Raw genomic sequence first — 16,235 nt, forward strand, 5'->3', positions numbered from 1 at the left:
TTGGAACTCTGCATTCAGATGCTTTTATCTTTCCTTTTCTCCTTTGCTTTTTGCTTCTGTTCTTTTCACTCCTATTTGTAAGGCCTCCCCAGACAGCCATTTTTCTTTTTTGCATTTCTTTTCCATGGGGATGGTCTTGATCCCTGTCTCCTGTACAGTGTCATGAACCTCATTCCATAGTTCATCAGGCACTCTGTCTATCAGATCTAGGCCCTTAAATCTATTTCTCACTTCCACTGTATAATCATAAGGGATTTGATTTAGGTCATACCTGAATGGTCTAGTGGTTTTCCCTACTTTCTTCGATTTTAGTCTGAATTTGGCAATAAGGAGTTCATGATCTGAGCCACAGTCAGTTCCTGGTCTTGTTTTTATTGACTGTATAGAGCTTCTCCATCTTTGGCTGCAAAGAATATAATCAATCTGATTTCGGTGTTGACCATCTGGTGATGTCCATGTGTAGGTGTGTGTTATGGCCAGTGCATTTTCTTGGCAAAACTCCTTTAGTCTTTGCCCTGCTTCATTCTATATTCCAAAGCCAAATTTGCCTGTTACTCCAGGTGTTTCTTGACTTCCTACTTTGGCGTTCTAGTCCCCTATAATGAAAAGGACATCTTTTTTGGGTGTTAGTTCTAAAAGGTCTTGTAGGTCTTCAAAGAACTGTTCAACTTTAGCTTCTTCAGCATTACTGGTTGGGGCATAGACTTGGATTACTGTGAAATAGAGTCATGGTCTCTTGCCTTTTTTTTTAAAATCAGAATTCAATTTTATTTCACATTGATAGAAACCATGCAGAAGGTTTACATTTTCTCACGTTACAATGAATGTTTCAATGGAATATTTCTTGATGTAAATTAGATTTCACTGATTTGTGTCAGTGCAGCAACAGTTTATATTCTTATAAGTAAAGTAAAATGATTTAGTGATTGTTTAAAAATTGTAAATGCAGGTATAAATATATGGCTTAATTATTAACATCATCTATAGTCCATACCAAATCATTTCTATCATCAAGTAGCACCCATTTGTGCCAATGCAGTCCTAATATTGTTCTAATCAGTTGGAATTCAGAAAAATTAACAACAGTTCAGAAATATCAAGCATACATTTTTGCTGTATATTAAACTGTGTGGGAACTACACTATTTGTATTGAGTTCTGACTAAACAGATTTACCCAGAAATTTGTTTTCAAGTAATTTTAACCAATACTGTGAAAAATCTATTTAAAATTAAATAATTGCTACTTTTATGTTTGCACAAAAGCTAACTTTAAAAGGTCATCTAACTACATGAAAATTTCAAATTAGTCCATTGGCAAATAAGAGTAAAGCAAAATTTTTGAATTGTTCATTTCCTGCTGTAGTTGGTTTCAAACCTATGTGCAAAATATGTAAATTCTATGCTATGAGGAGAATCACCTTAGAGCAAATCATCTTAGAGATTACCATTTTTAAGATCAGCCTTAAATATCGGAGAACATACTAGAATATGACCTAATTATTCTTTCACTTAATTACAAGAAAATACAGAATTATTCTCATTACCTGGACTGAAGATTCTAGTAAATCTGCAGGTCTAAACTGTAGCTAAAGATCCACTTTAAGTAGTGTAGAAACTCTGAAAGGATGTCCGGTTTCTTTCTGTCAGTAGAAATATATTTTCAGTGCCATCATGCATGTGATCCAGAATATTAAATTACAGCACATATTGACAGCAGGTGTCTGTGGCAAATAGGAAATATTTGGTCTGTTGTGAAGGATAAAAAAGAAGGAACACATTTCTTTTCTACAGAGAAAAAGAGTATTAAACAAAGTATATTCAGCAAAGAAAAAGCTGTTCCCCCAAAATAAAAGGGCCGTTAATTGAAGAGAGCAATATTGCTCTTTATTGACACTTAGAAGCATTATCCCTTTTATTAGGAATAATGTAATAACACCTCATTCTTATTATGCATTATAATCATTATGTATATATGAACACATATATAAAAATACAGATACTGCCTGGTGACTTGGCAGTTTGGGGTATAAGCCTGTAGTCCTAAGTCCCCACACACATAAACTATTTACATTTTAACTGCTCATTTATATCTGAACAAGTTTTAATTAAGCATGCTAATAATTTTCAAGTGATATAATAAAAAATCTGGTTGCAGTTATTTTATCATTTTGCTGAATTACATTTGGGAGAAAGAAGTTGGCTGCTTCTCTCTCTATTTTAATACTAGTGTATTCAATACCAGTGTATCAGTTAGTGTATACTGCTAGTTTAATACTAATGTATCCTGGACTATGTCATATACAAATATGTATATAGAAACTTCAAAGATCATTAATTTCCCATGAGGAGACTTTATTTAGCCTGTGTCATTGGTGTGTATTTGCAAAACATTTTAACACTGCAGACATTAGAGGTTTCAAGGTTGGGCACAGACAGGAGTGTGTATTCTAATAGACGATGCTGGTATGCACTTCTACACAAGGCCTCTTAGTGGCATTAGTCAATGGGAGGTAGGAGTTGACTGACGAACTGCTTGGTGTCCATCATCTCCTGTTGACATGAACTGTGCCTCAAGCCTCCATAGGTTTTGAAGGTTACATTGGCTGGATTTACCAATGGTTTTAGCTTTTCTGCAGTAAGAGCACCAGGAATTAGGGGTACTAAAGGGTCCAGATCTCCATGGCACTGAAGAATAGAAATGTCTCTCCTCAAACCACTGATACGGGCCCTGTGGAAAGGAAGCCCAGAGCAGTGACAACCAGCCAGCTTCTGCTGTGTAGTCAGAGCCATGTACCATGGTAAAGCACCTCCCTAATCCTCCCCAAATAACTCTGTTAGAAGGATTGCTGTTCTTCATCTCTTGTGGAATGCTATTCTTCGTGTCTTGCTCTGTCAAAGGTTTTACATTTTCTGCTGCTGCTTAGTTCCAGTTTCATCCTCCAGTGAATCGGGTGAAAGCCCAGTAATGTCAAACCAAGAAGGCATGACCATGTTCATATGTAATGTTACAGGCATAACTAGCACGTGCGGGCAGATGTATTTGGTGTGGACACTTCTGATCCCGGTGAAGGCTTCTGCCCATCCGTGCCCTGTATCTCCCAGTCCACAAAGGAAGATCACCGCAGCAGTGGCCTTCTGGGCAGCGGACATAATGGCAGGCAGCAGGGCCCATATATTATTGCCCTATACACGCCAGTTCCACTGATCACACATCTGAAGCAAAAGGCAGAGCGGGCATCCAGCCAGGCCAAAAGGCCTCTTGCTTTCTGATATTACAGAGCTACCTATCAGAATTAGTCTTTCTCCCTCAGTTTTCCTGATAAACAATTGACATACATCACTGTATAATTTTAAGGTATACAGCAAGTTGGTTTGATTTACATATATTGTGAAATGATTACAATAGGTTCAGCGAACATCATCATCTCATTTAGATACAACAGAAAGAAGGAAGAAAAGAATAATGGGGAAAATTTTTCTCCTTAGAGTACTCTTGGTTTACTCTTAGAACTTTCCTGTGTGTCATGCAGCAGTGTTAACTCTAGTCATGTTTTACATTACATCCATAGTACTCAATCATCTTATAACTGGAAGTTGGTACCTTTTAACCACTTTCCTCACACCCACCTCGTCCCTAACCATTACCTCTCATAACCACAAATTTGAGGACTCTTTTTCTATGAGTGTGGGTTTTATATTTGTCTTTTTTTTGTTAGTTAAGATTCTACCTGTAAGTGAGATCATACAGTATTAGTCTTTTTCTGTCTGACTTATCTCAGTATAATACCTTAACGGTCCATCCAAGAGGTTGTAAATGGTAGGAGTTCCTCATTTTATGACTGAATAATATTCCACTTTATATATATATATATATATATATATATCTCACAGCTTCTTTATCTGTTCATCCATTAGTGGACACTTAAGCTTCCATGTCTTGGCTGTTATAAATAATGCTGCTGTGAAAATGGGGTTTCAGATAGCTTTTTGAGTTAGTGTTTTTGTTTCCTTTGAATGTAGTCCCAGAAGTGGAATTTTTACTTTCTTGAGGAACCTCCATACTGTTTTCCATAGTGGCTGTACCAGTTTGGAGTCCCTCCAGCAGTGCACAAGGATTCCCTTGTCTCTACATCCTCACCAGCATTTGTTACCTCTTGTCTTTTTGATGATGGTCCTTCCAACAGTCATGAGATGCGATCTCATGGCGTTTTAATTTGTATTTCCCTGATGACTGGTGATGTTAAGCATCCTTTCATGTACTTGTTGACCACATATGTTCTTTGGAGAAATGTCTATTCAGGTCCTTTACCCATTTTGTACTTAGGTTATTACTATTATTTGCTATTGAGTTGTACAAGTTCTTTACGTGTTTTGGATATTAACCCCTTATCAGATATATGGTTTGCAAATAGTTTTTCCCATTCTGTAGGTTGTCTTTTCACTTTGTTGATGGTTCCTTTTGCTTCAAGGAGTAGCATTACTTATTATTAGCACAGCAATGGATTTACTTATTGTTAATAAAACAAAGTTACTTATTAGAAATAAGTAAGTATTGGGTACTATGTGAACATTTAATAAGGAGCCTAACCTAGTCTAATTAGGAGATAGTCTTCTCAGGGAAATAGCTTAGGCCAATTCCTGAAAGTCTAAGAGTCATGCAGACAATGAGGAGAAAGTGAGGGAGCAGGGATTGTACCTTTCAGCACAGCATGTGTGAAGGCCTGGGCGCTGAAGAGAGTGTGGAAAGTTCTGAAGTGAACTTGAGAGGAATTGTTCAGTGTAGCTGAAGCAGAGGGTGCAGGAGTGATATTGGTGAGCATGCGTGGGCTGTACAGAGGTATGTAGTAGCAAGATGTTAAAGCCACAGTAAGCAGTTAGGCAGTAACCAGCACGAAACCAATGAAGGGTTTTATTGAGAACAGTTGCTTTATTGAGCAACACTGAAGCAGTACTGGATAATTCAGTGATTAAAATATGATGTTTGGTAAGATGTGATTGAGATATCTTGGTGGTCTTTTCTAAGGAACTATCTGGTGGAAATGGAGAGAATTTATTATATTTACAAAAAATATCTAGGAGAATGGCTTGGAGAGAAAACTTGATGACTGATTCCAGTTTAAAGGTTTTTATTTTTTTAAGGGTCAAGGATCACTCTGAGATGTACAGTTTTTGGTCAAACAGATGGGTTCTGTTGCCATATTTTTTGTTGTTGTTGTTGTTGCCATATTTTGAAATGGAAATTACAGGGGAAGGATCAGGTTTTGGGGAAGGGAAAGAGAGGGAATTCTGTTTACGAATTGTGGAATTTGAAGGCCTTATGAAACATCTAGGTGACCTTTGGGTTTATGAGTATGAAGCTCAGATGAGAGACCTAGGTTTGTTTAATGGATATAGAAGTCATCACTATACAGTATAGATATGATTTTAAGGTAAGCAGTATAACTTACTATTTCATTTTAAGAAGATATATACATACATATTGGTATATATGAATTAATATTTTGTAGTTATTTTGCCTCTCACTTTTGTTTTTATTTTTTAAAACAGTTCTGGACTCTTTCCTCTCCTTGCAAATGCTGCCATGTCAGTGAAACCAACATTGTTGAGTTTGTATGAGATATATTATCTGCCTTTGGGTAAAACACTGAAGCCTGGTCTACAAGGATTGCTAACTGGTATTCTTCCTGGCTTAGAAGAAGGATCAGAGTACTATGAGAGGTAAGATGCTACTGTTATTGCTGCAGCTAAGTAATCAAAGTCATGAATTTGTCAGCAAGCATCCTTAAGTCATTAATATTAACATCACAAAAACTGATTATTCTAAACACTTTAGTACCTGACCTGAAGATTTTTATAGCAAAAAAAAATTTTTTGTAGTGTATCTAATCTGCATTATCACACTGAAAATATAGCTGGTAATAAGAATACAGACTTAGATAGCTAGACTGAGTTCAAATCCTAGTTCGGCAGATACTGTGTGAGCTTAGAAAAACTTTTTCAACATTTCTGAACTTTATTCAGTTTCCTCATCTATTAAAAAACATACCATTCATTGTGTTACTGTAATATTGAAATTACTTAGTCCAGTACTTCAGCACTTGTAAGTCACTTAAAAAATGGTGACTCATAATTTAAAATAATAATACAGTAGATAGGACATTTAGATTAATAAAAAGAATGGAAGATTGGGCAGTGTGCCATCCAGTTTTAAATTGTTAAAAATAGCCTGTCTCCAGGTACAGCACTCTTTGAGTAGCTATTGACACGGTACTCTTGCTATTTTAACTCTTCAAAGAAAATGAGTTGGTCTGTTTGAAGCTTATTATTATTTCTTTGGAAGTTAATAGTGGTATACAATGCTTGATAGCATTAAGTATCTTTAATATCTCTGTTACTGATATTCTTACCAAAAAGGAAATTATGAACTAAGATGTCAGAAATAGAAAATGCCAAACTTTCTTTATGAGTAGTCCTAATGATTTATATTTATATAATTTATTTAAACAAGTTACTCTATTTTTTGTATGTTCATCTGCTACCATAATGATGTAGGAATCTAACCCTGAAAATATTGGATCACTCTTAAAAAGCTACTTTGAGAAAAAATTAATTTCTGTTTCAGGACAATTTTAGAAACATGATGTGAGCTTATTTTATTTCATTTATGAGTCAGTTTTGTTTTAAATTGTTCTATTCTCTTAAGGGAAGCATAAAATTAATATGATTTTATAACTCTGCTGCTGCTGCTGCTGCTAAGTCGCTTCAGTCGTGTCCGACTCTGTGCGACCCCATAGACAGAAGCCCACCAGGCTCCCCCATCCCTGGGATTCTCCAGGCAAGAACACTGGAGTGGGTTGCCATTTCCTTCTCCAAAGCATGAAAGTGAAAAGTGAAAGTGAAGTCGCTCAGTCATATCCAACTCTTCGCGACCCCATGGACTACAGCCTACCAGGCTCCTCCGTCCATGGGATTTTCCAGGCAGGAGTACCAGAGTGGGGTGCCATTGCCTTCTCCATATAACTCTGCTAGTTATAATTAAAAATTTAACGTGGGGCCTTTCCTGGTGTTCCAGTGGCTAAGATGCTATGCTCCCAATGCAGGAAGCCTGGGTTCGATCCCTGGTCCAGGAACTAGATCCCACATACTGCAATTAAAACATCCCTCATGCCATCAAATAAATAACACTAAAATTTTTTAAAATATAACATGGAAATTGAATAATGATCTTTATGACTATGATATCTGTATGATTTATCTTGTTATGTGTCTTAGTCCTTTTAGCTTGAAAGCCCTTTGGCTTTTTTTAAAAAAATACCACAGACTGAGTGCAAATTTATTTTCAGAAATTCAAAAATATTCAGAAATGCAAGAATTCAGAAATAAATTCAGAAATTTATTTCTCACCATTCTTGATTCTGGCTGTCAGAATCAAAGTGGTAGCATGATCATGTTCTGGTGAGTGCCTTCTGCCTGATTCACAGCCAGCGCCTTTTACCTGTATCCTGACCTTCTGGAGGGGGCTATGGAGCTCTGTTGGAATTTCTTTCATGAGAACACTAATCTCATTCATGAGGGTGCCCAAAGCCTCCATCTTCTAATGCAGTCACTTTGGGGCATCAAGGTTTTAACATATAAATATTGAAGGGACAAAAACATTCAGATCATAGCATTATGTTTTGCCAGTTATTCAATACAAAAAGATGTGAAAACATGTTCTTTTAATGCATAAGTAGGTTGAGACCAGAAGAGATTACAGTGTTAGTATTAAATCACATAGCAAGTAAACAGTAGAACTTCATCAGATTCTCTTGATTCTGAATCTGTTATACAACAGTGTATTAAATTTTTGTGTATTACTTTGTTTATCTTGAATAATGCATCTTATATTTTGTCATAGCATAATTCATTCAAGTTGTTTTAAATTCAGTCAGTTCAGTTCAATTGCTTGGTCATGTCCGACTCTGCAACGCTATGGACTGCAGCACGCCAGGCTTCCCTGACCATCACCAACTCCCAGAGCTTATTCAAAATCATGTCTATTGAGTCAGTGAAGCCGTCCAACCATCTCATCCTCTGTCATCCCCTTCTCCTCCTGCCTTTCCCAGCATCAGGGTCTTTTCAAAAGAGTCAGTTCCCCATATCAGGTGGCCAAAGTATTGGAGCTTCAGCATCAATCCTTCCAAGGAATATTCAGGACTGATTTCCTTTAGAATTGTCTGATTTGATCTCCTTGCAGTCCAAGGGACTCTTAAGAGTCATCTCCAACACCACAGTTCAAAAGTATCAATTCTTGGGCGCTCAGCTTTCTTTATGGTCCAACTTCACATCCACACATGACTACTGGAAAAATCGTAGCTTTGACTAGATGGACCTTTGTCAGCAAAGGAATGTCTCTCTTTTTAATATGCTGACTAGGTTGGTCATAGCTTTTCTTCCAAGGAGCAAGTGTCTTTTAATGTCATGGCTGCAGTCACCATCTGCAGTGATTTTGGAGCCCAAGAAATAAAGTCTATCACTGTTTCTATTGTTTCCCCATCTGTTTGTCATGAAGTAAAGGGACCGGGTGCCATGATCTTTGTTTTTTGAATGTTGAGTTTTCAGCTAGCTTTTTCACTCTCCTCTTTCACCTTCACCAAGAGGCTCTTTAGTTCCTCTTCGTTTTCTCCCATAAGGGTCGTGTCCTCTGCATATCTGAAGTTATTGGTATTTCTCCCAGCAATCTTGATTTCAGCTTGTGCTTCATCCTGCCTGGCATTTCGCATGATGTAAATTATGTAATATGATTTCCAAGAAAAGGAAATATCCTTTAAAATTTTGTAGAAAGTCAACAGAAGATATGTTCTTCTATGAAAAAAGTGAAAGTGAAGTCGCTCAGTTGTGTCGGACTGTTTGCGACCCCATGAACTGTAGCCTATGAGGTTCCTTATTATTAACTAAAGTGTGGGTTTAACAGTTCGTTGAGGTAGATGGGACTTGTGGAGGTGTTTTTGTTGTTATCTTTTTTACAGCTGAGGAAACTGAACTCAAGAAAGACTAAGTGATTTCCCTGAATTACACAGGTAGCCAGTGATGGAACCAGAACTTACACCCAGCCCTCTGACTCTGACCTGTATGGTTCTTCCCATCCACCCCACTTGTGTCCAGGGCAGAACATACGACTACAGCAAGGATGCTTTCGTACATTCTGGGAGAGTATAATGGTTTATGCTTAACAATGTGAAGCTAAATGTTTCCCCTCTCAAAGCACTTTATTTTGTACCTCAGAACAAACACTTTACTGGAAAAGGTTGCTGCTGCAGTGGACCAGTCAGCCTTCTACAGTGCCCTCTGGGGTAGCCTTCTCACCAGTCCTGCTGTGCGTCTGCCTGGAATCACCTATGTTCTTGCCCACTTGAACCGGAAGCTTTCCATGGAAGATCAGCTTTATATAATTGGCAGTGATATTGAGCTAATGGTAGGTCTACATGTGTTTGCTCATTTAACTAATATTTCTTTATAGCCAGATACTGAGAATCATGCCACAAATGATGTTCTTGTTTTCATGAGTCTTATATTTTTCATCAAGGAAACTTAAAGACCAAAATAGTCACATTATTGATTTGGGAAATTTCAAGTTTTTTTATTTTTCATAGAAAAGGGATTGTCATTTATATGTTATCTTCATTATCTATCAGTCAAGCAAATAAATGGTCTTTATTACCATGTTGCTAACTGATCAGATCATTGTTTACATAGCCACGTTCATTTTATTATTCTCAAGTGAACCTTCTCTTGGATCATAGCTTTCTTCATAGGAAAGACAGATTTTAGACCAAGTAATAGGCCAGATTCTGTATGGGATTTGTGCAAAAGAAGGTATTACTAAAGCAGACAGTGAAAGATAGTTGGAAAAATTCACGTCAATTGCTTGCTTATACTTTTTAATTTAAAAATTAACAGAAGGAAACCATTTATGCTTATAGAGTGTATACTCTTAAAATGAACAATGAATGGAAAAACAAGAAAACCCTAGATGGTCCTTTTGAAAAGTTTCAAATAAAACTTTGTGATTACTCATCCTTTCCTTTCTCCCCATGTAATTATGAACTGGCAGATTTTTATACATATTTTGGTTATATTAAAGTATAATTAGCATACATTGAAATTAACTCATCTTATGTGTACAGTTGTATGAATTTGACAAATACATACAGACAAGCAACCAATACTATAAAATCAAGATAAAGAACATTTCCATCACCCCCAAAAGTTCTTCTGTGTCCATTTGCAGTCTCTCCCATTCCCCTACACCCCCAGGCCCTTGCAAACACTGCTCTATTTTCTTTTCCTCTAGATTGTGCTTTTCACAGAATGTTACATAAGCAGAATCATGCAGTGTTAGCCGTTGTCTGATGTCTTTCATTTTGTATAACACATTTGAGAGTCATCCATGTTTTGCATGTGTCAATATGTATCAGTAATCTCTTATACTGCTATCTAGTATTTTATGAATGTACCACAGTTTGTTCATTCAGTGATTAACAAACATTTGCATTGTTTCCAGTTTGGGGCCGTTAAGACTAAACTAATAATATAAACATTTTCATACAGTTATTTGTACAGATGTATGTTCTTTTTTTCTCCCCCACTCAGAACTATTCTTTTTTTAACTTTAAAAGTCAAGACACAACTGAGTGTCTGAGCACATGATAGTTGATTTACAATATTGTGTTCGTTTCAAATGTGCAGCGAAGTGATTCAGTTATACATATACATGTATCCATTCTCTTTCAAATTCTTTCCCCATTTAGGTTTTTACAGAATATTGAGATCCCTGTGCTATATAATAGGTCCTTGTTGGTTATCTATTTTAAATATAATAGAGTGTATACGTTAAACCCAACCTCCTAATTTATCCCTCCCCACTTTGGTAACCATAAGATTGTTTTCTAAGTCTGTGAATCTGTTTCTATTTTGTAAATACGTTCATTTGTGTCATGTTTTAAAAGATTCTGCATATAAGTGATGTCATGTGATATTGGTCTTTGACTTGCTTCACTTAGTATGATAATCTCTGGGTCAGTGCATGTTACTGAAGATGTCATCATTTCATTCTTTTTTTCTGGCTGATAGTGTTTCTTTATATATATATGTACCACATCTTTAAACAGACATTTTTCTTGAGAAAATAAATACCTAGGGATGGAATTCTTGGTTCATATGGTAAATATGTTTAGCTTTTTAAAATAACATTGAGATATAATTCGCATGCTGTGAAATTTATCCTTTTGCATTGTATAATTCAGTGGTTTTTAGTATATTCACAAAGTTGTACAGCTATCACCATTATCTAATTTGAGAACATTTTAATCACCCCAGAAAGAAACTCCATCTATACCCATTAACCTCATCACAATTTCTCTTCACTCCTGTCTCTAGCAACCATTGATCTATTTTCTGTTTCTATCAGATCAGATCAGATCAGTCACTCAGTCGTGTCCGACTCTTTGCAACCCCATGAATCGCAGCACGCCAGGCCTCCCTGTCCATCACCAACTCCCGGAGTTCACTAAGACTCACGTCCATCGAGTCAGTGATGCCATCCAGCCATCTCATCCTCTGCTGTCCCCTTCTCCTCCTGCCCCCAATCCCTCCCAGCATCAGAGTCTTTTCCAATGAGTCAACTCTTCACATGAGGTGGCCAAAGTACTGGAGTTTCAGCTTTAGCATCATTCCTTCCAAAGAAATCCCAGGGCTGATCTCCTTCAGAATGGACTGGTTGGATCTCCTTGCAGTCCAAGGGACTCTCAAGAGTCTTCTCCAACACCACAGTTCAAAAGCATCAATTCTTCGGTGCTCAGCCTTCTTCACAGTCCAACTCTCACATCCATACATGATTACAGGAAAAACCATAGCCTTGACTAGACGAACCTTTGTTGGCAAAGTAATGTCTCTGCTTTTGAATATGCTATCTAGGTTGGTCATAACTTTCCTTCCAAGGAGTAAGCGTCTTTTAATTTCATGGCTGCGGTCATCATCTGCAGTGATCTTGGAGCCCCAAAAATAAAGTCTGACACTGTTTCCACTGTTTCCCCATCTATTCCCATGTAGTGATGGGACCGGATGCCATGATCTTCGTTTAGATTTGCTTAGTTTGCACATTTTGGATATTAAATTCTTATCATACATATGATTTCAAAATATTATCTCACATTCTGTGAATTGTCTTCTCACCTTCTTGATAGTATGCTTTTAAAGCACAGAAATTTTAATTTTGATCATATCCAATTTACCCATTTTCTTTTTTGTCATTTGTTGCTGATAGATATATCTAAGAAATTGTGTCCAAGATCAAACAGATTTACTTCTATATTTTCTTCTAATACATTTTTTATAAGAAACTACCAAACTGTCTTCCAATGTATTATTACATTTCCTTTTAATAACTTAATGGAAGTGTTAAAGAAATCATTGTTTAAATTTTCTTTCAAAAATAAGTGTCATAACTGGAAAATAATTTACAGTACTTCACAGAGGACTAACATCATTATTCAAAAAGCTACATAAATTAATTAGTAAATGTTAATCAAGTAGAACAATGGATTTGAAATGAATCTTAACCTAAGGAAATAAAAATAATTCAAAGATATTAAAAACATTCTCAACATTATTTATAATAAGAGAAGCAAGAGTTTAAACTATATCAAGGTACCCTTTTTCATGTATTAGATTCGCAAGAACAAAAAATGTGCAGGTAAACACAAGAGAGCAAATTGTCACACATTGCTGGTAAGAATATAAATATGCAAAATGTTAAGAGAAAACATTACTTTATTTAAATTGTAACAGCATATATTCCAAGGTATGGCAATTCTGCTTTGAAAGATTTGTCCTATGGGTGTGCTTGTACATTATATGTCTATTGCAACATAATTTACAATAGTAAATGATATAAATAGTATAAATGTCTATCATTAGGAGCCTAGTTAAATTAAGATTAATCTATGAAAGGAAATATTTCTCTAGCTATAAAAACTGAAACTCTTTGTAGTGTTAAGGAAAGCACTTCAGAATGTGCTGTTAAATGAAACAAGGCAGAGTTTGTGATATATGCATGCATGTTATTTATTTATATTTGAAGAAAATATTCACTAGTCTTGATTGCTTGCACAAAGAAAATTGGGTAATTAAAAACAGATGGGAGAGAACTTTTGGCTGTGTACTTTTTAGTTATTCTTAATTTTGAACTATTATAATATGTTTACCTATCCAAAGCAATGTCAGTATGTATAATTAGTGGTTACGAAATAAATTTGAAAACATATTTTTATTTTTTAGGGAAAACTGAAGCATTGTCACATTTTCATGGTAACTATTTCCCAAGGTAATACACAATAAATACTAAAGGCTCTCTTATTTTAGGTAGAAGCAGTAAGTACTTCGGTGCAGGATTCAAGTGTGCTCGTCCAGAGAAGCACACTGGACCTCATACTCTTCTGTTTTCCGTTCCACATGAGTCAGGTAAAACATTAATGCCAGTTTCAATATAAGGCATTCTTTGGAAATTCAGATTCCTAATCTGTTGTTATTTTTAAAATTATATTTAAGTTGGATTCTCTTGTTTTATCAACCAGCAAGTACATAGAAAACATATTTCCTTTTTAAGGAATGGACTTTCTGAAATTTGGGGGGAAACAAGATTTATTGATTTGGGTAAAAATATGGAAAGTGAAATAGATTATTTCATACCTTAAAAAAAAAGTTCTAACCTATCAAAAGCAAAAGGTACTATATTCATTGCTAGCTGTGAGTGAGCCACAGCTCACTCTTGAGACCTTCTGCCCAGCTGTTATTTTTTGTCTTAATGTAATTTTTTCTTGGTTTGGTGATTGTGGGGATGTGTGTCAGACCATTAGCAGAGTTGGCTATAATTTGAAAGCTAAATATCTAGTTGCTCCGACATTCTCTAGTACAGTTGAACCTTAAACAAGTGTTTGAACTTCATGAGTCCACTTATACACAAATTCTGTCCAGTAGTAAGCACTATAGTACCACAGGATCCATGGTTGTTTGAATCAGGGATGTGAAGCTGCAGATATGGAGGTCCAACTAAAATTATCCTTGAATTTTTTCAATTAGCTGTCAGTTCCCCTTAACCTCCTCGTTGTTCATGGGTCACCTGTACTTTCATGATAGATGAGAACAGCTCACTTAAATCATAAATGAAGCTGGAACTTAATTGAATCAGTATCCTGATTTTTAAGGAAGTCATCTAAATTATTTTGAGTTGTAAACTTTGATGAATGAGTTTGAACAGCAGTGTGTAAGTATTCAGAATGGTGTTGCTACATGCCTAACAAATGTAATATGAAGAAGTTATACCTTGGAAAAAGTTTATTTCGCAAACATCATTAGCAGAAAAGACCATTATTTGGGGCTTTGTAAGAGCTGTTAATAGATAACTAGTGCGTTTTCATTACGACTGGCCATGCTCAAATTTTTCCTTATTACTTTATTCAGTTTGAAATTGAGTTGTTAATAATTGAAGAATTTTACACTTTATTGCCTATACCGCTCCTAGTAGTAGGAACAGTATGTTACTACGTACTCTAACAGTATGTTACAGGGGTAAGGCATAAACTACCCCTAGTTTCTATTTTAAGACTTGCCATCCTTAAGCCAGGGGCATTTGTTCTGCCTCTGACTTTTCACTGAAACGCCTGCTGGGACATATCAGGATAATCTAAACTTACACTGTAGAGGTGGGCAAACCGCTCACAAGGTAAAAATGATTTTCTACTTTTTAAAATGCTCATAAAAGAAAACAAAGAAGAATATGACAAACATGTGGCTCAAAAGCCTAAAATGTTTATTATCTGGCCCTTTGTTGAAAAAACTCATTAACTTTTACTCTTAAGCATTCCCATTGCTTTCTTCCCTTTCAAACATTCAGCAGTCTTAGTCCTTCAGTATACTGATAGAGGATTGAGCAAGACCTAAAGAATTAAGTCATGGTAGAGTTCACTTGAGAAGAACGTGTAATCTCAGTGGACTAGTATTTCTCAACCTTTTTCCAACAAGAGCTTCCTTCAGAACTTGCTTACTCTACCACTTCTGTATCCCTACCAGCCAAGAAGCTTTTCTTCTGGCTTCCTTCTGTATAATTTGCATTATGAAAACAATAGCTATGTTGAATATGTTTCTTAAAAAGTACATACTCTACCCAGACCCAATTCTCTCTCCCCCATTACCATACCATATTATTAGATTACCTGAGAAGAAGGATCAAAGGATCATGACAAAGTAATCTTTCTTCCCCACTTCCCTCCTTTCCATGTCTTGCCTATAATAAACTCATAACCAGTATCAGTTGTATTTGTAGTTGAAGAGAGCCTTCATTACCTTATCCCAAAAAGAGTGCTGTTAGGAGTGTTAGCACTTGCCAAGTTTGCTAGACTCTTTTTATTTTTCTTTTTTTTACGGAAAGTTCCCAGGTGGCTCTAGCAGTAAAGAACCTGCTTGCTAGTGCAAGAGATGTAAGAGGCGGATTCAATCCCTGGGTCAGGAAGATCTCCTGGAGGAGGGCAGGCTACCTACTCCAGCATTCTTGCCTGGAGAATTCCATGAACAGAGAAGCCATGGTGGGTTAAGGTCCATAGGTTGCGAAGAGTCAGTCACAGTGAAGTGACTTAGCATGACCCGAATCTCTAGAAGTTACACCTTTAATTGAGATTGTAGCAAAATCCATGTTAGAAATATGTGGTGATATCAGTAGTAACCAAGAAGTGACTTCTTTCTTTCTCAAGGATGTTTTTCCTCTCAAAATAAGATTGGAAGACATTCAGGATCTTGTGACAATATCTATAATGTATATATCTGAGATTAAATAGATTAGCAGTTCTTTGGTTTCATGGCCCCAATTACACTCTTTAAAAATATTGAGAATCCTAAAAATTCTTTTGCTTTTATAGGTTAGATCTATGTTTATCATATTAGAAATTAAAACTGATAAATATAAAATATTTAAATATTAAATAAATATTAAAATTTAAATTCACTTAAAAATAATAAGATTATCACATTATAACAAATAGTATTAAAGTATCTTCTAACACATTAAAAATTATTACATTAGTACTGCTTATGTTTTGTAAATCTCTTTAGTGTATGGTCTAACAAAAAGCAGAATGCTGGTATCTACTTTGACATTCACTCTGTTGTGGTTTTTTTTTTTAATTAAAGTATCTGAATTAAG

The 16,235-nt window shown here is 35.9% G+C and overlaps 1 protein-coding gene and 1 pseudogene across 4 annotated transcripts in view; one reads left to right on the top strand and one right to left on the bottom strand.

The window, feature by feature from the left end:
* The window catches only part of DOP1A (DOP1 leucine zipper like protein A), a 125,452-nt gene that overhangs the window by 49,870 nt on the left and 59,347 nt on the right, over positions 1-16,235 (top strand). For all 4 annotated transcript variants that reach the window (XM_061427303.1, XM_061427305.1, XM_061427304.1 and 1 more), the window contains exons 4-6: positions 5,549-5,719; positions 9,266-9,455; positions 13,403-13,501. In XM_061427303.1, the coding sequence (XP_061283287.1) occupies positions 5,549-5,719; positions 9,266-9,455; positions 13,403-13,501 (460 nt within the window). The remainder of the gene's footprint in view (positions 1-5,548; positions 5,720-9,265; positions 9,456-13,402; positions 13,502-16,235) is intronic.
* On the bottom strand, positions 2,146-3,305 carry LOC133253732 (acyl-protein thioesterase 1-like; annotated as a pseudogene).

Source organism: Bos javanicus, chromosome 9, assembly GCF_032452875.1.
Source record: "Bos javanicus breed banteng chromosome 9, ARS-OSU_banteng_1.0, whole genome shotgun sequence".
NCBI lineage: Eukaryota > Metazoa > Chordata > Mammalia > Artiodactyla > Bovidae > Bos > Bos javanicus.